The sequence below is a fragment of the Dioscorea cayenensis genome, chromosome 18 (assembly GCF_009730915.1).
Source record: "Dioscorea cayenensis subsp. rotundata cultivar TDr96_F1 chromosome 18, TDr96_F1_v2_PseudoChromosome.rev07_lg8_w22 25.fasta, whole genome shotgun sequence".
Taxonomy (NCBI): Eukaryota; Viridiplantae; Streptophyta; class Magnoliopsida; order Dioscoreales; family Dioscoreaceae; genus Dioscorea; species Dioscorea cayenensis.
The window spans coordinates 22332566-22355499 of record NC_052488.1 but is presented as its reverse complement, the minus strand read 5'-3'; the positions used below and the strand labels follow the sequence as shown (position 1 = coordinate 22355499).

At 38.1% G+C, this 22934-nt stretch overlaps 3 protein-coding genes across 4 annotated transcripts; all 3 read right to left on the bottom strand.

The window, feature by feature from the left end:
• On the bottom strand, positions 1–4967 carry LOC120281761. Its single transcript, XM_039288458.1, has 11 exons — positions 4737–4967; positions 4372–4572; positions 4045–4295; positions 3886–3953; positions 3612–3757; positions 3395–3507; positions 2998–3216; positions 1288–2489; positions 1081–1186; positions 703–783; positions 1–429 (listed from the first exon to the last, which is right to left on the bottom strand). Exons 1-11 carry the CDS (start codon positions 4795–4797, stop codon positions 349–351), a joined length of 2529 nt encoding a protein of 842 aa, XP_039144392.1. The 5' UTR covers positions 4798–4967; the 3' UTR covers positions 1–348.
• A 1496-nt stretch (positions 4968–6463) lies between these two features.
• On the bottom strand, positions 6464–13561 carry LOC120282095. Of its 2 annotated transcripts, none has more exons than XM_039288830.1 (3): positions 13370–13561; positions 6876–13299; positions 6464–6790 (listed from the first exon to the last, which is right to left on the bottom strand). In XM_039288830.1, the coding sequence occupies exons 2-3, from the start codon at positions 13279–13281 to the stop codon at positions 6744–6746; spliced, it is 6453 nt and encodes a 2150-aa protein (XP_039144764.1). In that variant the 5' UTR covers positions 13282–13299; positions 13370–13561; the 3' UTR covers positions 6464–6743. The 2 variants fall into 2 exon arrangements, with proteins under 2 accessions (XP_039144764.1, XP_039144763.1); XM_039288829.1 differs by having other exon boundaries at positions 6464–6799; positions 13370–13559.
• Positions 13562–14622: 1061 nt separating this feature from the next.
• On the bottom strand, positions 14623–22619 carry LOC120282166 (V-type proton ATPase subunit a1). Its single transcript, XM_039288919.1, has 18 exons — positions 22204–22619; positions 20778–20822; positions 20213–20335; positions 20000–20107; positions 19719–19832; positions 19464–19628; positions 19105–19242; positions 18575–18682; positions 18307–18414; positions 18051–18199; positions 17777–17930; positions 17014–17174; positions 16624–16830; positions 16361–16544; positions 16197–16280; positions 15596–15789; positions 15456–15515; positions 14623–15230 (listed from the first exon to the last, which is right to left on the bottom strand). The coding sequence occupies exons 1-18, from the start codon at positions 22342–22344 to the stop codon at positions 15026–15028; spliced, it is 2448 nt and encodes an 815-aa protein (XP_039144853.1). The 5' UTR covers positions 22345–22619; the 3' UTR covers positions 14623–15025.
• Positions 22620–22934: the final 315 nt, after the last annotated feature.

The following is a 22934-nucleotide window of genomic DNA, read 5'->3' as shown; positions in this document are numbered from 1 at the left end:
TTGATTCTGTTACATAAAAACTCAATAACACAACATAAACTAAGCTGCAAAATATGGTAATAACCATATAGGGATGAATACAATTACAATGATAAGAATACTAAGAGCAAAGTCAAGCAAACATGAAATACAACAGTGACCTAAGAAAGAAATTTTTTACTTTGCACATGCTGCTAATTCCATTGCTGTCATGCTGCATGATCAACAATGAACAAATGATCCAATAGAATCAGTCGATGACGTTGACGATGACCGTGAGTTGTTAAAACAATTAGTAATGATCCAAGAGGGCGTGTCCGATATTTTGCCAATGCAGTTAGCTTCACATACACAAAACCGTCGAACAAACTAGTTTGTCTCTGAGGCGGAGAGATCTTTTGAGTACTTAGTACAGTCAAATGGCCCAATGTCTTGAGCTTTTCGCTTAACCTGCAATGATCATCTCTATATCATTTTAGGAAAGACAAAATATTTAACTAATCAAATTGATATTTAAATTGTTAGAACCAGTAAACCATACTGCCATTACAGTACAGAATTCAAATAGATGTTCAAGTCAATAAGAGACCCATAAAGTCCAGTTTGATTCTTATTCGGTTCTAACTGATGCCTAATTTACTAAGTATCTCAAATGCTATGATTGAGCATATAAACTGATGCCTAATCTTAATCGCATATGATGAAAGTAGTAGAATCATATACCGGCGACCACGGACCAGGTTCAGAAAGAACCTTCTCTGGTGGAGAGTTTTGAACAGGACCAGTTTTCTGTTCCAGAATCCCCTGCAATTCAGTAAATGAAGAATGGAATTTAACTTGGTTAAAAGAATATTCACCACACAAAACAGTTGAACAATCCACAAAGAACTACAATAAAACATGAACAATATTTGTGTCGTGAAAACAGTAATTGATACCAGAATGTTCCATTGAGCATAATAGTAAATAGACAATTTACATCTGATGCGGAAATTAATTAAGTGCAGGACCAGAATATTTTTGATGTGGGAAATACCATTTAAATGCAATTTCACAACTAAAAACCTTGAATAAAATTTTCAAGAATTTATTTGTACTCACCTCCCCATAAGACTCAACAGCAGCTAGCCATTCATCTGAGAAGGGCACAGCATTTATTGGTTTTTTCAATGATAAGATATCGGATGTCGCTCCAGCTGAATGTTTCCTTCGGTTACAAAAACAACATAATTGATAAGAATATGAAATACAACATAGATCCTACCAAGAAAATATTAGGCGAAGGCAATTTCCAACTTAAGTACTCACTCTTGCAAATGGGGGATAACTGCATCATCTCTGTGGGCAGCTACTCCAGTCTGATGAGAAGTTTCTCGTACAAGTGACTTAACAAATATTCCAGTCCCCTGAGAAGATGACAGATCCAAATTTAAATTGCTACTAATATCATTATTCTCAGCCATGCTTTCCACATTCAACCTCAAGGATGACTCAACAACCATTGAGGCACCATGATCATCTCTATTAGTTGTAAACCCACATTCAAGTTCACAAGTAGGATTTCCAACTGTACCAACTGTATGCTTATCTTCAACTGTAACAGAAAATGACCCATCTTTAGAATTTTGAACCTCCGGATTCTTTGCCAGGATATTAACAGAATCAAATGCTTGTTGTTGTTGATTTAAATCACTTTCTTGTAGCTTGCTTAAATTGTGCACTTGAGTTGAAAAGTTTGAACACAAAATCTCATGTTCACCATAATTTTCAATTTCAATAAGCTGGTTGGCATCACGTGCATTCCCAGAAAAACTAGCTTCCAGGGATGGATTCGCAATTCTACTATCAGCAACTTCCATTTGCTCAGGTTCTTGATTTGTAGGGCAATTAGAACTTCCAGAACTAAAGGCGCATTCTCTATCAACGTCATGAGGTGGCAACATTCTCAACTTCAATTCTACAGAATCACATGCTTGTTGTTGATTTAAATCACTTTCTTGTAGCTTGCTTGAATTGTGCACTTGAGTTGAAAAGTTTGAACACAAAATCTCATGTTCACCATAATTTTCAATAAGCTGGTTAGCATCACGTACATTCCCAGAAAAACTAGTTTCCAGGGATGGATTCGCAATTCTACCATCAGCAACTTCCATTTGCACAGATACTTGATTTGTAGCACAATTAGAGCTTCCAGAACTAAAGGCGCCTTCTCTATCAACGTCATGAGGTGACAACATTCTCACCCTCAATTTCATGTCAGGTTGTCTACCAAGGGCTGCGGTGGAAGGCTTTGAGCAATTTTGGGCAGAAATGGCTTGTGATCTGGAAGAAGCTACATGTGCAGAAGTCGACTTTGTTGTAACAGTGGGTGTTTTAAGTTTCTGTGTTGTTGTAGGCCTTGACTCGCCAAGAGGTTTCTCATTAGTAAATTTTCTGGGAGGAGGAATTTTAGAGATGAATGGTTGAGCTGCTTTCTGAGGCTGGCTATTATATTTAGGAGAAACTTTTCCCTGTAAACGGAGAAAAGCATAAGTAGGAAACGCAACAACTAATGCAAATAAACATGTATAGACATAATTCTCACGGTGGAACCTGACAAGAAACATCAAAAGCCTGCTGCAAATGAGTATCATTGAACAACATATAACATAGGCTTAATCTTTCAGTTAACAATAAGGCACATCCACACAACACAAAACTATACCGCAACATCTTGGTCAGCATTTAAACACAACATAGTAGTTCGGACACAAATACACAAAAATCTCCAATCATTGTTGATCACCTAGAATGAAAAATGCTACTGTCATTCATGGGATATGGCTTTTGATGCAGAAATATATGTCCCATAAAAATGACAGAAATGCATATGCGGATCTAACATATGCATGTGTTTGTTATGCATGTCAAATCATATAGAGTTTAATATTTGGAAGCAAAGTATTTAGAAACTCTCAAAGAAGCTAATAATACATGTGATTGATTACAATACATGACGAAACAAATAAGAAACCTTACCTGACTAAAGAATCCCATAGTTGGCATAGGCAACCGCAGGCCTGATGGTTTTACATGAGCTACTGCTGGGCCAGCTGGTAGACCTCTACAAATACGATGATCATTATTCTGAACTGAAGGTGCTGGTTTTCTGAAGCCCTTACTGGTAATTGGTTCGTGCATTTTCCTTTGAAAGAATGGATCTTGGTTGATCTTTGAGGTGTCAGAAGCTTTCTCAACCTGTAGAACAAGCATTTTGAGTAATGCTTCATGGGAGATTTGACCAAATCATGACTTGCCAAATGAGAGTATGCCAAAAGAGTAATGAAATTAAAAACTGTATGCCAAACCTCATTATGGCTAAAAACTACAAAATGTTCTGTCAAGAAGAACCTCACAAAAATCCTATTATTCTCACCATACTCATTTTGAAGCCATCTGAGTCCTTATCTGATGTAGAGCTGCTACCAACATCTTTATCTGAATCAGGTGAAATCCCCCTAATTAAACTAGTACTTTGTACAGTGCTAACTACAATGAAAAAAACATTGTGTCAAATAGGCAACAGAGATAACTCTCAAGAACAAGCTTTTTTATTAGCATCACGAAAAGGTAGGCCTATGATAGAAACAAACCTACAACAATACTCTGACTACACTTGGAGCCTTTTGTACCCATGGTGGAACTCTTAAAGGCCAAGGGAAGCGACGTTTTTGTATGAATGACCTTTGGTATTTTAGATGCTGGATTTGTCCTGCTTGTATTTGCTACTCTCTTCTGAGTATACAATGAGTTAAGTCTACATTCAAATAAGGCAATAAGAAGAAGAAAAAACCAAATACTTGATAAATTTTCAAGGAAAATAATACACAAAATTTCCTTCAGTAACAACCAACAGTGGAAGGATATGAAGATAAAAATGGTGACTGTAGCACAGTTCTCAAAAGTCCCTTCTGGGGGGATTTCTTCACCGAGACCTGAAAAAGGCGTATAAAAAATAAGCAAACAAAGCAAACACCATGACACAAGAAACAGTTAATGAAAGGTACGAGAACCAAGCAAACTAACCGCATCTATCTCTGGCTCTTCACGATGCATTGAGGACACTTTGTCCGCTTTCACATCTTTCACTGAATGTTTTGCAGACCATGCATCACATATTTTTTCCCCAAGGTCTTGAAGCACAGGTCTAGATCTCTCACTACTAACATTGAATCTTGTCAATGGTGATATAACTCCTTTGGCTCCTGGCTGAAAACTTCCACTAGCCTTAGTGACAGAACCAGTCAATGTGGACATCTCCATCGGATCAAGAACACCTGATCAAACCAAAAACGCTAAAAACCACCAAGAAACAAAAAGAACGCCAACCAAAATTCAGAAAATCCTTAGCACCTTCTTCAGTGAAGAAAGCCTTGTTCCAAGCTAAGCTTTTCCTCAAGTTAAATCCTTTAGCCTTCCTCTTACTCATTGGCATAATCGGTGTTTCTCTGGGCACAACCAAAGCATTCCCAGCACTAACATTCTCCTTCTCATCCATGAACTCATCATTCGAAACACGAATTTGCTTCTTCCCAAGATTATCCTCCTCCAAAACTGCAACTCCAAACATGACAAAAAAATCAAAAAACTCAAAATGCACAAAAAAAAACCAACCAATTTCCCTCACCGATCCAACATTCCAATAAACAAATGGAAAGAGATCTAAAAACACAAACCCTAACACAACCCAGGACAAAGAGTGAAGAAAAGGAGATTACCAAGCGGATCCTGGGGCGCCATGGGAGATGGAATGCGGGGAGTCCCAGTGGCGTCCTCCATTGATGCTATAAAGAACTCGATCTGAGGATTTCTCTAGGGTCCCTCCTCCTTCGTCCTCGATGATTCGGATGAGGACATGGCCATCATCACTGACTGAAATTTTCAAGTGTTTCCGAGCGGGAAGGCTGGCCCCACGTAGTTAATGGGCCACTCCTGGCCCAGCCCAAACATCAAGTCTGGCCCACAAAAAGCAGTTTTTACTTTTAATGAGTGTTCTACTATATGAGAGCAACATTTTTTTTTTCCATAATTTTAACCGGCATTTATTTAAATTTCGAGGTTTTTTTTTTAAATTTATTTTGATAGAAGGAGATGTAGAGAAAATATTTTTAAAAAAAGTAGTTTTTTTTTTTTTTAATTTATGATATATATTTTTTATTTTTTACATTCTCCAGAAGGTCAAAAACAACAATGATTCAAGTTTTGACAGACTGTCTAATTTATTTTTTTAATAAAAAAATAGTCATGCATTAGTCTCGAGTGATTCATTATCACAAGTACAAAAGTGAATCATTGTAAAGAAGCCTTCTTTAAACTAGTAAAATAATTCACGGACACAATGAAGAGCAAAATGAGTAATAAATGGCATCATATAATAGCCAGAACCTGAATGGACCAACTTGACCAGAACCTTCGTAATATTATAATGTTACACCACGATTAATTACTACACACAAAACATAGATAATTAAATAACTTTTATTACCACAGAGAATTAAATTACATAGTTTGCTTCATGACATCCAGCAAAACAAGATTAAACATTAAAACACAAGAACAGAAATGTCAGAATGAGAAACTTTTAGAGCAATCTTTGCCTCTTTTATATATATATATTTATATATATATACCTGCACAAACATTGTTAGCATCTGAATATGAGAACATCATGTTTAGATTATTTTTGCTCACCGATAAACTGCGTTCTTAGAGCAGCAGAAACAACAACCAATTGGAACAAGACAATGCATGAAAGCTAAAGGAGAGTAACAATATAGGTTTTCAGATTCAGTGATCACGATCACGAGAGCTTTTCTAAATACTAAAAGTCAGAAACATAAAAAAGAATATACAATACCAGCTTCGCGGTAAGACTTGCGTATCAATACAAGTGCCAAAAAAATTACTATTAGAGATAAAAGATACCAGTAAAGTTCATTCTGCAAGAACAAGATATTTATCTCAACAATATTTGCAAAAACAAGAAACCATTCGAACCGATTTCATAAATCTGAATCCATATTAATTAAAAATATTTACCATTAGATAAAAGTTGTAAAAACTACTTAACTATTTCCAAGAGACCATTAGAAGAAAAAGGAGGTCAAACAAACTAAAAGACACAGCACGACGTAACAAACAGAAGACATTGAAACATTTCCAGAGTGAAATAAGAATTCCAATTTTGTTCAATTTCATCCCATTTTAACAAACAAATCATCACAGCTTAAAGGGTCAAGATTAACAAATAGCAAAGAAACCGAAACAACTCACAAGGGTAAGTTCCTCCGTAATGCAATCCTAGCAGGACAGTAATTGCATGAAAAATATCATCTTCACAACAGAAGAACAATAATAGAAGCCAAGCCAACCAAAAAAAATTTAAAATCAAATGCCAATATTGAGAACATCATCTACACCATTTGCAACTGTCATTATTATCAAATAAGGTAATGCAGTAGAATTTTGAATTTTACTCCGAGTGAGGCAAAGTTTAGAAGAATCGGGCACCAGAAAATTTTGGCAAGCCAATAAAGAGAGCTCTTGCTCATATATAAGATTACATCTTATATATACAACATACGAGTTAAACTGATCTAGTGCATTATAGCATGTTCACTACCTACACTGCATATGCTTAAGGGCACTATTCTTGGCATAAACCAACGAAAATGATTTGCAAAACTAGCACCAACAAAAGCAACTTACTTCGATGACCCTCATGCTCAGCTAATAGCTTCAACTTGTGCAGCATCTACAACAATTTCGCCCTCTGCTTCAGCTAAAAAGAAAATCAATATTTCTATTAGAATAAAAGATCAGCAAAAATCAAACAGGGAGTAGCAAGACTTAATCACCTGAATCCTCGCTTGCAACATCTTTTACATCTTGCGGTTTGGTCTCTGATGCAATACCTTGTGAATCTTCTGGTATAGTACTTTGAAGTGCCTTCCTTGGGTCCTGTAGTGTGGTATCCGGAAGTGCATCATTTGCATCCTGTGGTGTGGTTTGCAGGAGAGTATCCTCCACATCTTGGGCTACTTTATTGGGAAGTAAATCTAATGTGGTGGAATCAGGAAGTGCAGCATCTGCATACTGTGGTGAAGTTTCTGCAGGTGAAACTTCCGCATCTTGAAGTACTTTGTCAGGAAGTGCATCTAATTTGGGATCTGGAACAAGAACTTCAGCATCTTGTTGTTTGGTTTCTGTAGGTGTATCTTCCACATCTTGGAGCATCATCTCTGGAGTTGCATCTAATGTCTCATCTAATGTGCCCTGTGGTGAGCTTTCTGCAGGTGTAACCTCCATGCAATTGAGTATTTTATCAGTAGGTGCATCTGACGTAGTATCTGGAAGTGAATCTTCTGGATCCTGTGGTGTGGCCTCTGCATGTGCATGTTCCATATCATGGAGTACCATATCAGCGTGTGCATCTGATGTAATATCAGGAAGCGCATCTTCTGCATCCTGTAGTATAGTTTCTGCTGGTGCAGCTTCCACTTCTTGGAGTACTATAACAGAAGGCGCAACTTCTGCATCCTGTGGTATGGCTTCTGCTGGTGTATCTTCCATATCTTGCAGTATTGTATCAGAAGGTGCATCTAATGTGGTATCTGCAACTGCAACTTCTGCACCCTGTTGTGTGATTCCTGCAGGAGTATCTTCTGCCTCTTGGAGTGTTACATCAGGTGTTGCACTTGATATTTTATCTGGAAGTGCATTGTTTGCATCCGATGCCACAGTCTGTGCTGGTATATCTTCCATGTCTTGGAGGACTACATCAGGAGGTGCAACTGATGTAGCATCTTGAAGTGCGTCTTCTGTATCCTGTTGTGTGGTTTCTGCATGTGTATCTTCCGCCTGCTGGAATGTTACATCAGGTATCACATCTGGAAGTGCATCTTCGGCATCCTGCAGTCTGATTTCTGCTGCTGAATCTTCCCCATCTTGGAGCATTATATCAGGAGGTGCAACTGATGTGGTATCTGGAAGTGTATCTTCAGCATCCTGTGGTCTGTTTCCTGCTGCTGTATCTTCCCCGTCTTGGAGCATTATATCAGGAGGTGCAACTGATGTGGTACCTGGAAGTGTATCTTCTGCATCCAGTTGTGTGGTTTCTGCAGGTGTATCCTCCATCTCTAGGAGCAGTACATCAGCTGTTGCATCTGGAAGGATATCTTCTGCATCCTGTTGCCTGGTTTCTGCTAATGAATGTTCCGCCTCTTGGAGTATCACATTAGGTGCTGCATCTGACGTTGCCACTGGTAGTGAGTCTTCTGCATCTGACATTGCCACTGGTAGTGTGTCTTCTGCATCCGGCGGTGCAGTTTCTGAAGGTGCATCTGCTGTGGTATCTGGGGTTGCCTTGTTTGCATCTTGCTGTGTGATTTTTGCAGGCGTATCTTCCGCATCTTGTGCCATTATCTCTGAATGGGTATCTGGAGTGATATCTGGGATTGCATCATTTGTGTCTTGATGTGTGGTCTTTGTGGGTACATCTTCTACATCTTGTGAGATTACATTTGAAGAAGCATCTGGTGTGGTACCTTGGTCGCCATCTCTGGCTTCTTGTGGTATTTCACCTGGAGGTGCATCTTTTGCATTCTGAATGTTGACTTCTGCAGGTGCATCTTCAGCCTTTTGTTGAGTGGTATCTGGCAGTGCATCTTGCATTTCTTGTGGGCTACTATCTGTAGGATCCTCTGGAATAGACGGCAAATATCTTAGCCTGTAACTTATAAGTGATGGCCCAAAAATGCTATACTTTCCTGCACTACTGAAAGCAATTTCTGCATCAGCTCGCCTTTTGAAGACTACTTTAACACGGTTCGTCTTCTTCATAACCTCCGTTGCTGATTCCTTCAATGGTCCATAACGACCAAAAATCTTGATAAGGTCTGTTCTAGAAGGCATGGAATCGGGTTTGTTGAAGCATAAAACAAGTTCAGTAGGAGTGCACTCATCAGAATGTTTTCGACCCAAGCCTATGATTGGTCTTTCTGCCGCCAATTCCTGCTTCAGATTAGGGCTTGCATTTACTACTTGTTGTTTTGCATTACCCAACATTGGGTCAGGTTGAAGAGATGATGTTGTTTCCAACAGAGATTTCCTCTTCTTCCTTTGGCTCCTCATATAAGATCCTTTTCTTTTCATGCCATTGGGAGATAGATTGCCTTCCGGACTGCTATGGAAAAGCATATCAGACCAATAAGAGTCAGACATATAATCAGGTGCTGATGTCACAGAAGAGGCTGGCACCGAGGAAGGCTGGGTGTCTGTCTTTTTCTTCCTACCCCTTTTAGCTGCTATTTTCTCCACAGGTGCAGGCACAGGTTCACTGTCTTTGGAGGAATCAGACACAGATGAATTTCTAAAATCAGAGAAGAAATTGACTATTTGAGGAATAAAGCTGTAATGTTTAAAAGGATCTCTGGCGGCTAAGCAGAGTTGTGAAAGCATTTCACTTGAAGATGAATTGTCATCTGAGATTCTCGCTTTTGTTCTCCGGGTCTCAACAGGAGTGTGAGGTGAATCATCAAACCCAGAAACATCAAAACTTGTATGATCACCACCCTTGGACACACTTTTCTGGAGTGCCTCACTAGGACTCTTTAGGACAGGCGTCGATCCTGTTAGCTGGCTTGCAGCTCGACGAATGCATTCTCCAATTTTGAAAGAGCCAATAAGTGATGGTTTGGGTTTAAAATCTCCTAAAGAGTCGAACCTTTCTTTCTTATTTTTCTCCAAATCCATAGGATCAAAATCATCAATTTTGTGTTTCCTTCCAGACAACCGTGAATATGATTTGCCTGGCAATTCCAGACCTGATTTCTTTCTGTCACCATCTACAAATTGAAAATTAGTTTCTGCTTCCATCAGTTCATACACATTTTGTTCACTAATATCTTCCGATGCATTTTGTTTATCAGAAGTGTGCTTCCTTCCTCTCAACTTATTCTTCCCATAATGATGCTCCACAGCATTCTGTGGTTCAGATATGTCCTCGCCAGGAGGTGATACCTCATCATCATTCTCTGCCAAACCTCCGCAGAGAAATAACACAGGGTGTTGAGAATAACCTTTCAACATATAAAAGGCATTCAAATGAGCTTGGGCTAGCACAAGATCCAGCCTATCAGTCTCTCTCTTTGAAAACTGAGCTAATGTGCGAACATACAGTAGGAGCCTATCAGGTTGAAAACTATTGACAATCTGAGACCTGTCAAACACTTTGCCTGAGGTTCCTTTCCGTACGCCGGCATTATCTATCTTTTGATACTTAATATCAGTATAAGTTACTTCAGGTGTACATTGGCATGTCATCCCCAACTGTACTCGTCTAGAAACCTCCTGCAGAACATCATCCAAAGCATTTATAAAGGCATCTGAAGTGCTTTGATTTGCCATCTGTGAGAAGTATTCAAGGAAAGGCTTTAACTGGGATTCTTCACACCAAGCAAATGTTTTGTCTCCAAAATATGCCACAAGGAAGTTGTCCTTCTTCTGATATTTCAGTGCTAGTTCTGATGCATCTGAAGAATCAAAAATTTGGCCAGGCCACCAAGGATGGCTCTTCACTTTGCCCCAGACCAAATCAGATATAGAGACGCTAGTTGTGTCTTGAGAAGCCAAATAGTACCTTGCATGTTGACCTTTTTCCATATTAGAAACTTCACAATCTTCAACAGTTACACCATCTACTCTTTCCAATACTTTATCTTCCTTATCATGAACCTTATCAGTGCCATCATTACACAAATCTGTATTCATCACATCTTGACCACCTTCCGTCATTGTAAAATTTTCATCACCATCAACAAATGCACTTTGAAGAATATCAGCCTCTCCATCAATACAAGGATCCATAACATCAGTTGAACTACCATCCTGCAATGCTGATTCACCTTTAAAAGGCAATCCTGCCGAAGGCCCCGACTCTCGAACAACATCTGCATGTCTGCAAAATTCATCCAGAGAAGTATTTGCAGTATAATTCATGGATTCTGTATTAAGCATTTGAACTCTACCAGGAGAAGCATCCAGACCTACAGGCTCACTCTGTGGAAAAACAGGTGACACAGCTTCATAAGAATTATTGCCAAGATTGTCATCATCTGTTGAAGCAATAGTAGCTTTTGCTTCCTGCTTCTCTTGAGGTGTAAAAGACTGGATGGAAGATAGCATGGAAGGCTTTGGTTCATCAATTTCCATCATGTCCTTGTCAAGTAAATATGGATTGTCATTACTACTTTCTCCACCATCATCTGGATTTTCAATAACAAGTTGGATATTTCTGTTTTTAGATTTCTCTGCAGAACCACTGCTTTCTAAATTCACATTTGCCTTGGCTCCTCCCTGAGCAATATCTACCTCAACTGAATTTGCATATGATGTTTGTACATCACTATCCATGATACTATTTTCTGGATCATGTGCACAAATAGAATCTTCAGTGTTGACAAGGTGTCCTCTGACACTCTCACAGATTGGATTTAAATCTCTATCATGTGCTTCAGCAATTACATTGGCTGAGACTGTATTTTTCATGATAGGAACTAATGAAGGATCATCTGCAGGCACAGACACCACCGCCTTGGCTACCTCTTCATTTGCAAGAACAGCATCCGCTTCAACTTCAAGATTCTTGTTAATCAGAGGCACAAGATTAATAGCAGCTTTCTGATCTCCTCTGTCACCTTCATGTACATTGATAGTATCCGATTCCTTAGTGAGAGTGATTGGTCTGTTGTTGTCCAAGGACACTGACTCTATCTTCTGTTCCTCTTCACTTGCAGAAGCATTAGCAACCTCCTGAACATCTGGATTCTTGTCAATCAAATCCAATACAACAGTTTCATGCTCTCCCAACTTGTCTTCTATTGTCGGTTCCTCCACAACTACCAATGGGTTCAGGAAGTTGGAACAAGAACCTTGTACAGCCTTCTTCTCTTGATGGCGCTCATCCACATCTCCCAAATCTGCTGAGACTTCTACACTATCACTCTTAGGCACTGAAGGAGCAACTGATGGTGGTTCAGTAATTTCATCCATGCTCACCTCCCGCTCTTCAGTTAATTTTAGTCTCTGGTCACCACTTTTTCTACTTCCCATTTCTCTCTCTGAATCACATTCTGGTACATCACCAATCAATCTCTCACAATGCTCTAGAGAAGATGCAGCATCATCTACAAATTCAGCTTGGTCACAAATCCCCAAATCTGTTGCCCCTTCCAAACTTTCAAGGCCTGCAGTTTTGGAGGAACATGGAGCATTTATTGTGTCGAGCATCATTTTCTCATCACCACCAGATCTATCTACCAATTCCAGCTCTCTGTCAACCTGAACAACAGCTTCAGTAGCTACATCAGACACACTCATCGGGCCAGCCTCAGAAGCATCAGCCCTGTGAGCAATTGTAACTTCAATTCTTCTATTGTCAAGCACTCCAACTTCACCTTCTACATCTGAATCCTTCCCACTGTTGGGAGTCGCAACCAATTCATCATTCTCCACTGTGCTCAGAGCCTCCACCTCCCCAACCACCATATCCCTCTTCTCATCAGCAATGACTCTTTCACCAGACCCACTGGTTAATTCACTTCCCCTCAAATCACTGGCCAAGCTCACCCCTTCCTCCTTGACTTCCTCTTGTATGTCAACCTCCTCAACATCAGCATTCACTCCTTCCAAATCCTCAACAGATCCCTGCACTTCAGTAACTCCATCATTTTTTCGCTCCTCCACACCAGCAAATGCATCTCCTTTCTGAGTCTCGGAAGAACAAGGAACAACATCAGTAGTAACAGACTCAGACTGCCCACTCTCCACTAACCCTCGCTCCTTCCCTTCCTCAATTTGCTCAACTTGGTCACTGATCTCCAACCCAGAAACAACTTTCCCAGAAGCACCCCCAACCTCACCACCACGAACATCAACAACCATCTCCAAGTCACCACAAGATCCATCCTTTCCAAGCCGATCAACATCGTCAACCTCTCCACAGCCAGCACGAACTCCCGCCACCACTTCACCGCACTCCAAACTTCTCCCTTCCACCATTTCCATCTTCAGATCACCTCCATCTTCCCGTTGACCATCAATTTCAGCACTCTGAAGCTCACCTCCTGCACCATCACCGGCATCAGCACGATCAGCTTCCGCCACCGCTGAAGGGCTCATAGCTAGGGCTTCCACCGGATCAACCGAGGATGATTCCGGATGGTCAGCCCGGGAGTTAAGATCGAGGCCACGGGCCTCATCCATGGACCAAACCCTACACCCCTTTGGAGAAGAACGAACCCTAAGAGAGAGACATACACACATAGAGAGAAAGAGAGAGAAAGAGAGGTACCTGAATTGGGATCAATCGCTAATGGAGATGGAGATGGAGATGGAGATGGAGAGAGGGGGGTGGGGGTGGAGGTGGAGGTGGAGGTGGAGATCCTTTGAGGCTTTGGATGTCTGACAGCGGTGTGTCCTCTTTGCTATGCTGTTGCTGTTGCTGTTGCTGTTGCTATTGCGCAATTGCGCTAGTAATTGTGATTGCTCTTGTTCTGTTTTTAGTTTAGATTGGTTATTTAAGATTGGGTATATTGATCATTGTCAGCTTACTTACCTTTATATATGTACTCAATAACTTTACACCTATGTACATATATATATATATATATATATATTCATTTCATCATGTAGAGTTCTACTTGGCACCCACTGAATTTTTTTTTTTTTTCATATTTTAATTTATTTTATTTGCCAACTCTAGAATAATTTTTGTTGTTCTCACTTTAATTAAAATGGATTTTTTTATGTATATTTTTTTATAAATATTATATATATATATATATGGAATGGACAAACTATAGAGTTAAAGTCGTGCACAGGACCGAGAGTGAATATCCAATCTTACACTCTCATAAAAAAAAATGAGACTTAAGTTGCAAATTCTGCAAATTCAAACATACGCCAGAGATCCATTACCATCAATGCATTCCTAAAAGAATTTAAACTTAAAACAATAAAAATCTTCTACCTCAATTTTAAGCAAGTGGAGCTGTACAGTTGAGCTGTGAGTTTTTTTTACCTATTGGAAACTATATATATATATATCTTATTTTAATAAAGTTATGGATATTTAAGTTAAAAATAAGACACTGTTCTCAAATTTTTTACATAATAAATAAAAGGTAAAAATCTATTTTAATCCAGCGAGGATGTCCGGCAATGTTGTGGCATTTTTTCCTTTTTTTTTTTTTAAAAAAAAGGAGTGAAGTAAAAAACATCAATTTTGTTTATCATTATTTTGGTTCAAGATGAAATCATCTTCAGTTCACGAGCAACTAAGAATTCAAATTATTTTCATTTGTCTTCATAGAATCCGTTTATTGATGGATGATGTTGGCGTTCATCGAATCTGTTTGAAGTGAATGCCACAACAAAACAAAATCCATAAACAATAATAAAATTCTTTGAAAAAAAAAATCAATAAATATTACCTTAACGAAACAATCTCTTTAGGCTTTAGCACAATAGTCTAAAAAAACAACTTAATGTTTTCATAAATTTTTTACTGAATTTCCTGAAGAACAAAATAACATGATGCAAAAGAATCACAATAAGAACTCTCAAATATATGTAAATGATCAAGTGGCTTGTCCTTTCTATGGTCAAAAAAGAACTAAGTTGGAATTCTCTTATGGAGAACAACATTCTGTGAGTTAAATATTAGAGGATAATACTTAGAACTCCCCCATGAATAACAACAAATGGGAACCTTACCTATAATAAGAAACCTTAAATTTGTTCATCTTTACAACTAATTAATAATGCCTGTGAAGAAATTCTCACCTGCTTCTCTTCCTTCTTCTTCCTCAACTTGGATTTTACAGCTCTAACACTAGGAAACAAATGGCAAAAACTCGAAATACATCACTTGGTCTATCTCGGCAATTCTCGTATGTATTGCGGCTTGGTTTCGTAAATAATCTTTGAGTTTTTAGCTGTTTTAACTTCAATCTTCTTCGTCTACTAGGGAAGCAAATGAAAAGGGCTTGAACTTGTAACCATCACCATGATAGAATTTACCCATGAATTCGACCCAATGTAGACGTAATGCATGAAGGAAAGCACTGAGAGTCTCCATCATCAGCAGTATGAATGCAGTTGCAAAGGCAAAGACTGCGAGCCCAGCCACTCGAATAACGACGTTGTTATACCTGTATATCCCACCATAAAGTTCATAAGACCCTTCATGTTTTGAAAAATAGATGAACTGAAAGTCAGGTTCAACAGTAAGATGCTTGATTCATAAAGTTTTATGCCCTAGTTTCTCTAAGTTAACTGTTTAATCTTTATATTAGTTCATAAGGAACCCTAGTGTTATCTATTTCCTGGAATCACAAGCAGCAGTAAATTATGGACAGTATGAGAAAAACCCTTACCCCCAAGCAAGAAGAAGAATTTTCTCGTAAAAGACCGTGGACAATTCCGAATGAGCCAAGCTGAACAGGAAAAGATATTTAAGAATAGGGTATGGATATAATGTAGCAATAAGCAAAGGGATTATTTAGCTAGAGATTACCTAAGAGCCCAAAGCCGAAGATAAGAAGCAGTATTTGAGACTGCACCCAAAACGAATTCAATGGAATGTATCATCTGATGAACAAAAACCTCACTGAAGTTGAAATCTTCATGGTGTTGTCTTGCAGAATCAGGTTCAACATCAATATCCATTTCAGAATTTCCTAGTAAGCCATATGTACGCCCTTGAAATCTCTGTAAATCATTTCATGAACAAAGTTAATTCATATCTTCAAACGTTCATGCCCAAATATCGGGTTCCTTTATTTTATTTTTTTTCTCTAAATAACCATCAAGGACAATGACACACACACGCGCGCGCACACACACACAGAGAAGGAACAACCGCCCAAAAATTGTCCAGGGAAAAAGGCAAGAAAGACAACATTAGACAATACAAGTCAAGTTCAAAAATTAAACCAGAGCAAGCAGGCAAGAAGTAAATAATAAAATTCAATTCCTATGCAAACTCCCCTAGCTAACGCATGAATAATAATATGCTTCTATAAAACTCATGAATAATTTGAAAAACAACACTTTATGAGAGTGAACAGCTAGAAGAGGGGGAATATCAAACAATGCTTTGTGGACACATGATTTACCTCTGTATGAAGCTTCCTTAAGATGAAAGGTTTCGGGAAGAGCATCCAAGGGACAGCCACAACAGCCAAGAGCAATAGCAAGATCTGCAAGAATATGGGGAATTTCAATAGAGAAGGGTAACGAAATTGACAGAACTTATAAAAGAAATTTGTTGGAAAGCAACCTGGAGTTGTTTCTGACCCCAAAATAACTGATTTTCACCAAGATCCCCTGTAGGGCTCAGAAACATGTAAATCATCACATGATACAAGTCAGCTTGAGATCCTGTGCACCACTTGATGACTATGAGGAGCGCCAGATAGCCAAAGAGGCTATTCAGAAATATCATTTGTGGCATAAACTGGTACCTGTCATGAAGAATATATAGCTTACCACATTTTCTAAGCATGATGGATGAAATACAACGCTAGTCACAACACAGCTTACTTGATATCCAGCAAGCTCCCGTGAAATTTTGCATCAAAATAACTCAGTATGATTCCTAAGTTCATCTGAGTGACACCTAACAATATAGACATCTTCATTTTAAGAGAGTTTAGAAAAGGTAGCTCAGAACGGCTCCCACGCCAGCTAGGATCTACACCAAATCGGTATGGTTCACGATATTTGATGAGCCCAACGGTATATGCATCTCTGGTAAATCAAATCAAATTAGTCTTCAAAAGCAAATAAGATTCTAAGGGACATCAGATTTTAAACTCCTGTCAAGTAAACACTCTTGATATTAAAGCATTCATTGAACAAATAATTTAATGTAAAAGCTTAAGTAGCAAACATTATGCTATAATCAGCATAACAAAAAAGATGGGATGGTACCCGCAACTTGTATCTCGGCATTTGTAAGCAGAAGAGCCAAATATTTGGAATGGAACAGAGAAGAACTCATTATAAATCAATCCACAATAGATTGAGAATAATGCCATCAAGAGAATCACATATCGACCTCCAAATGCCATCTCCATGAAGCTGCCAAGTTTCTGAGAAACAAATGGGATAGTATGACAGATGAGAACCACTAAAGGTTCCTAAAATCTTGATTTCAAGTTGACTAAAAAAAAAATCTGACAAAAGGGTGCAAGCATGACCTTCAATCAGAAAGTCTTAGCATCCATCTAACTTTTATACCTCTACATGCACATTCAAATCGGGAATAGATTTTACGAAGCATGAATAAACGTCAAGCACAAGCTTAATCTATCAACAAAATAAATGGACAGAGAGTCATAAGCACTTTCTACAAACTAGCTTCACTTCCTTTTTGAACATTCATCTAGAAATCAGTAGATTTTCATTGTTTCAAACTTTCAACATAAACAAAGAAGAGGAAAGAAGACGATTCAAGTGAGAATTATCTGGAATCATAATTAAAAATACCAGTAAAATGCAATTTATTATTACTAGCGAGCATTAGGCACATCATTAGAGCTAAATTCAACTCCCTGAGTACTACCGACTCTGCCTAGAACATAATAGAAATCCAGGAATCTTGCTATATTGCTAATCTTCTTGTCATCATGCCAAAATAAAAAAGATATTCTTATTTACTGATTCTATTTTGTAGAAAATCTTACAAAATTACCTTGGATCCCAGCTTGTTCTCACGGAGTATGAGAACTAATGATCCTAACAACAAGCATATTCCATGGCCCCAATCTCCAAACATCACAGCAAAAAGAAAAGGGAATGTAACAACAGAGTAAACAGCAGGATTTGCTTCTTCATATCTTGCAACACTGCATGAGAAGACAGTTGTATACAGTTAGAAGTCTAAGAACAAGGTCAAACATAGCAATGAAACATGTCTGCTCAATTGCAGAGAAACTTCTTCCACTAAAACAGGTTTGAAAACTAACCCATATGCATCAACAATTTCCTGGAATGCATGTGTAAACCGATTTGTTCTGAAAAATGTTGGTGGTGATTCAACAGCGTCCATCACATGGAAAATTATGCCCACTTGGGAATTGCAGTCAAATGTTGCACGTTGCAAGGCATCCTTAATCTATTCAGATCACACACAGCAAAGAAATAAATTTCAGTTCAATTGACATACATCTTCAAGTACGACGCCAACAGGATTTTTGTATGAAACACAATTAGAAGTATAACCTGAGGCTTAGCGAACATGGGGCACCATCCCTCTCCAACTAAGCATTTTTTTGTCACATCAAAATTGAGCATGTTAAGTGTATCGTACACAGCTTTCTCCTTTTTAACCTGGATGATGACAGATTTTAGAAGCCTTATATCCACTGCCCAAGTGCATATACTGCCAATTATAGTTCTCAGACAAATCCAGAACTAATAGCAACGGCTTATCACATACTGGAAGTTGTTAACAAAGAACTTCAAAAGTAAATAGAACTTATTGGCTTACGATTAATGTCCACTTCCAAATTTGGGGCGCAATGGAAGCAAGAGCTTTGTTTCTATGTCGAATTCCAGCATCCAATGTGGCTTCCAATTCAGAAAGACGAGATGAAACCTTCAATAAATAATTAAATAAGCAATCTTAACAGCCCACCAAGTCTAAAAGTGTTTATAATGAATATCAGGAACAATAACAACAAAATTGTTCAGACAATGTGGGTGACCATGTAATAGTTCTAACTCATTTGGAAGCTCACAAACTTGCTAACAATATCCAGAATTTGAAGACTTGGCAATCACGCATTTAATATTTCACATTATCTTTAAGATGGCTATTCGGAGACCACAAACAAAATACAACTCATCAATGGAAAAAATATGCTTATTCAATTAGCAACCAATGTATGATTCAAATATTACCAAACAACTCGACCTGGTGCATATATTCTAGAAATGGCATGATGGCCCCAGTAATAATACTAAATTTAAGACATAAGAGCACCATCTAATTTTGCAACTCTTTATAAACCACATTACCTCTCGTGTTATTTGCCTCTGTTTAGTCACATCATCAGGTACGGGGTAGCAATTTGCACCAAATGCTTCACAAATTTTTAAGATTTTGTTTCTGGCCTGCTCTCCAGAAAAGAAAACTACAAATACCATTTTCTCCACCTGTAGATAAGAATTAATAATAATAATAATAGTTATAATAAGAGATAGAATTGCTCCAAACAAAATGTTGATTCATTTAGATATTTAAATATGATCTATATAACGTGATTCAGAATAAGAGATGTAAACATGTGAAAATGATAGCACAAATGTCTCCACAACCAATGTCAGCAAACCTAACTATGAAAGTAATGTCCTTAGCAAAGCAAGAGAAAGCAAACCATTTCACCCGAAATTGGATCCATGACTTGTTCACCAGCAGGTGCCTGGTTAAAAAACATATTGCCCCTTGTAGCTCGGAAAAGCATCCTTTCAAATCTGAGAGATTTAGATTTGCATATTATTCCACTGATGAATCTTAAGCCAGACTTATTGGAAGGTTCAACCTGCATTTCCTCCAAGTGTTATGTTTTAGAACACAGAACTGTATAAGCACAAAAATAATTATTAAAATTCAGTGAATGCATATAGAAAACCTGCTCAATCAAAGACATGTGCTCCCCGTCCTGCAGCCCAGAGTATATATGTTCATCCAATTCTCTCTCAGAGGGAACTGCATGCTTTTGAGATGAAACTAGAAAGCCCCCTGCCTGGAATGAAAAATATGAGAGGCAAAGGACCAGTAAAGGCCTATCTGGAAAATTAGAACTACAAATATTTTCGCAAAACAAATCCCTTAGTTGTAGTTGATGCAAAAACAAGAAACAGATGCATGTACTATTACTTACTAAAGTAACTCATAATGGAAACAAAATACCTTGAGTAGAACCAACTTAAACTCAAAGAGCTCATTATAAGAATGCCTCAGTTTCTCGCTGTTAGTATTCATTTCAATAAGTTCAGACTCATGCTCTCCAAGTCGAACCTGTATTAAAAGAAACATATAACAAGTAATATCAAATGCTAAACAACAAATGACCAGCACCATAACCATAGCAGTCTGGGCACGAAATGGAAGAAGGGCAGCTACCTCTAGCTCCTCCAAGTCAAAGTCTGGCTGCATGACAGGGAGTGAGGCTGCTGTCACGCCAGCTTTGCTGATTTGATCACTAAAAAACCTCAGTTTCCGTGACATCTCTGCACATCGCTTGACCTATTAAATAAGCAATGGAAAAAATGTAAAACAAGGTTAGAACAATATCAAACTGAAAGTAAGACTGATTTTCCCACTTCCAGATGTGACCAAAAAAGGAAAAAGAAAAAGAAGAGCTGATGGTATATAAATTATCAAAACCACAACTGAATGTAGAATTAGTAGATCATCAACAATAAAAGTAAAATTAGTACCTCTTCAACAATAAGGGGATAAATGAAGAGGAGAAAGTTGAAACAATCACATACTTACTGACAGTCATGAATAGCATCTCTTCTAAGAACAGTTAATATATTAATTGCAGGAAAATATGTACAATAAGCTTTCATGGTTGCACTTATGGTAAATCTCCTAAATTAGATTTCCATGCACAAAGTCAAAGTCCAAGCTCGATGTCACAAGATAAAGAAAAAAGTAGACAAGCAGAACACAATAGCCTTGCCTGGTTAACAAAAGTTCGTTGGAATGGACTCTTATCACCATTTAACTGCCAAAAATGATAGACAAGAAAGCAAATCAGTAATCAATGGAGAACAATGTAATGTCCATTGAAGCAAAAACACAGTATATAATTTGATGGCATACCACTACCTTCAAGTTAGGCGTATAACTATCAAAAGATTTATCATGCACCAATAATTGCAGCAATGGTCACTTGCAAACATCAAAATGTATTTTAATTGCAAAGAAAATTTTCATCAATATGCACACAACATTCAACACACAATTAAGAATATGTTTGACCTTGTTATTATATTTCAGGGTTTTATTACTACACTACCTTCGAGCTAGAGGTTTAACTATCAAAAGATTCATCATGCACCAATAATTGAAGCAATGATCAATTGCAAACATCAGAACATATTTCAGTTACAAAGAAGATTTTCATTAATATGCACACAATCTTTAACACACAGTTAAGTATATGTTTAGCCTTGTCATTATTTTTTTCAGGATTTATCACTATACACAGCAGCACAGGGTCAATTCCCAATTTATCTGTAATTCATAGTTTATGCAATAATAGTTTCCCTCACCTAATACGCCACAGTGATTTTTAGACAATAGTCTACTAAAGGCTTCATTTGACAAAAAAGCCATTTTAGATCTGATACGTGCCTCACATCAACCAATCAGATTCAGCCTCCAAACTTCCTTGACCATTTAATTTTCAAGAGTGACTGAATAAATCTCTAAAATGGTCATCTTATATGTTTAGCATAAATTATTTTTCCTTCTTTCCCAAATTTCAAAAATATATATCATCACCAATCTCTTGGTATTAATTCTGATAGATCACTCCCTTATATATCAACACCTTCCAACATCATCCACCACGTTACAAATGCAATTTTTTCTATACCTTTGGGGTGTCAGTAAACATACACATATATATTTTATATACTCTTGGGGTATCTCTTGCACATCAATGACCACAATAAATAGAGCTCTTATTCTAACCAACTCTCGTCCAAATATTCATCTTATTCAATTCTTCTTCTTTCTCTAGACCATTACAGGTTCTCATCATCAGATTTAGTCTAGCAACACTAGTGAATCACTATAACACATGATGCATCTCACTGACATTCAACCACTCTTCAAACTCTAATGAGACCTCTTCCATATATATATATATATATATATATAAGTGAAAAATCAGAAAACACAGCCATAAGGGAACAAAGATCCAACTCTCCGGCCAAAACAGCTCAAATTTTCGAGTCGAGAATCAAAAGAAGAACAAAAAGGAACACGAGATCCAGCAGTACGCGCATTCAATAATTCCAGATCCGCAAACCCAGCAAACAATTCAAACAAACACAGAAGAGATCTCACAAGAATAACCAATTGAGAGAACAGCTTACGTCTTTAAATTGGACAAGGCCAAGCTCGCCAAGGTAAGAGAGCGCGCGGTGCGCAGACTCGACAGGGATGATGAGCTGCACGAAGCTCATCTTCTCAGACCTAAGGTGCTCCATCGGCGGCAAGTTATCGAAGAACTTCATCTCCGATGCGTCGGCAGTGACAGTCGGAGAACGGAGATCGGTTGTCAGATCTGAGAGCGGGGAGGAGAGCACAGGGAGGGGATTCCCCTACGCGAGGGTTTGGGAGGAGTATGGAGAGAAGGGCATTGGAAAGGAGGTGAATTTGAGAGAGAGAGAGAAGAAGAAGAAGAAGAAGGATCGCACGGTTGGAAGGGAAGAGCTTTGCTTCAAACCGACGACTCGTCTCGTCGGAGTGCAATGACGAATGATGCGACTCGAGAACGCCCACTTGCGCGCCTGGCGGGTTAGAGTTCTGGGTTTGGGTTGGGCTGGTTTAGAATGGGCCAAACTCATTAAGGTTCTAGTTAAATTTGGATTTTTTTTTTTTAAATTAAAAAAAGAAAATGGTTATTTTAATTGTTTGAAGATAGAAGCACAGGGGATTGGATTTATTTATTTATTTATTCTCATTAAGAGGGTTTTTATTTATTTATTTAATAAATAAGTAGCTTTAAAAAAAACAGAAAAGGTTTTAAGATAAGCTCATGGAAAACGCTTGAGCCCAATATCGATGTGCATATAATATTGATGAAAACAGAGGTCAAATGAAA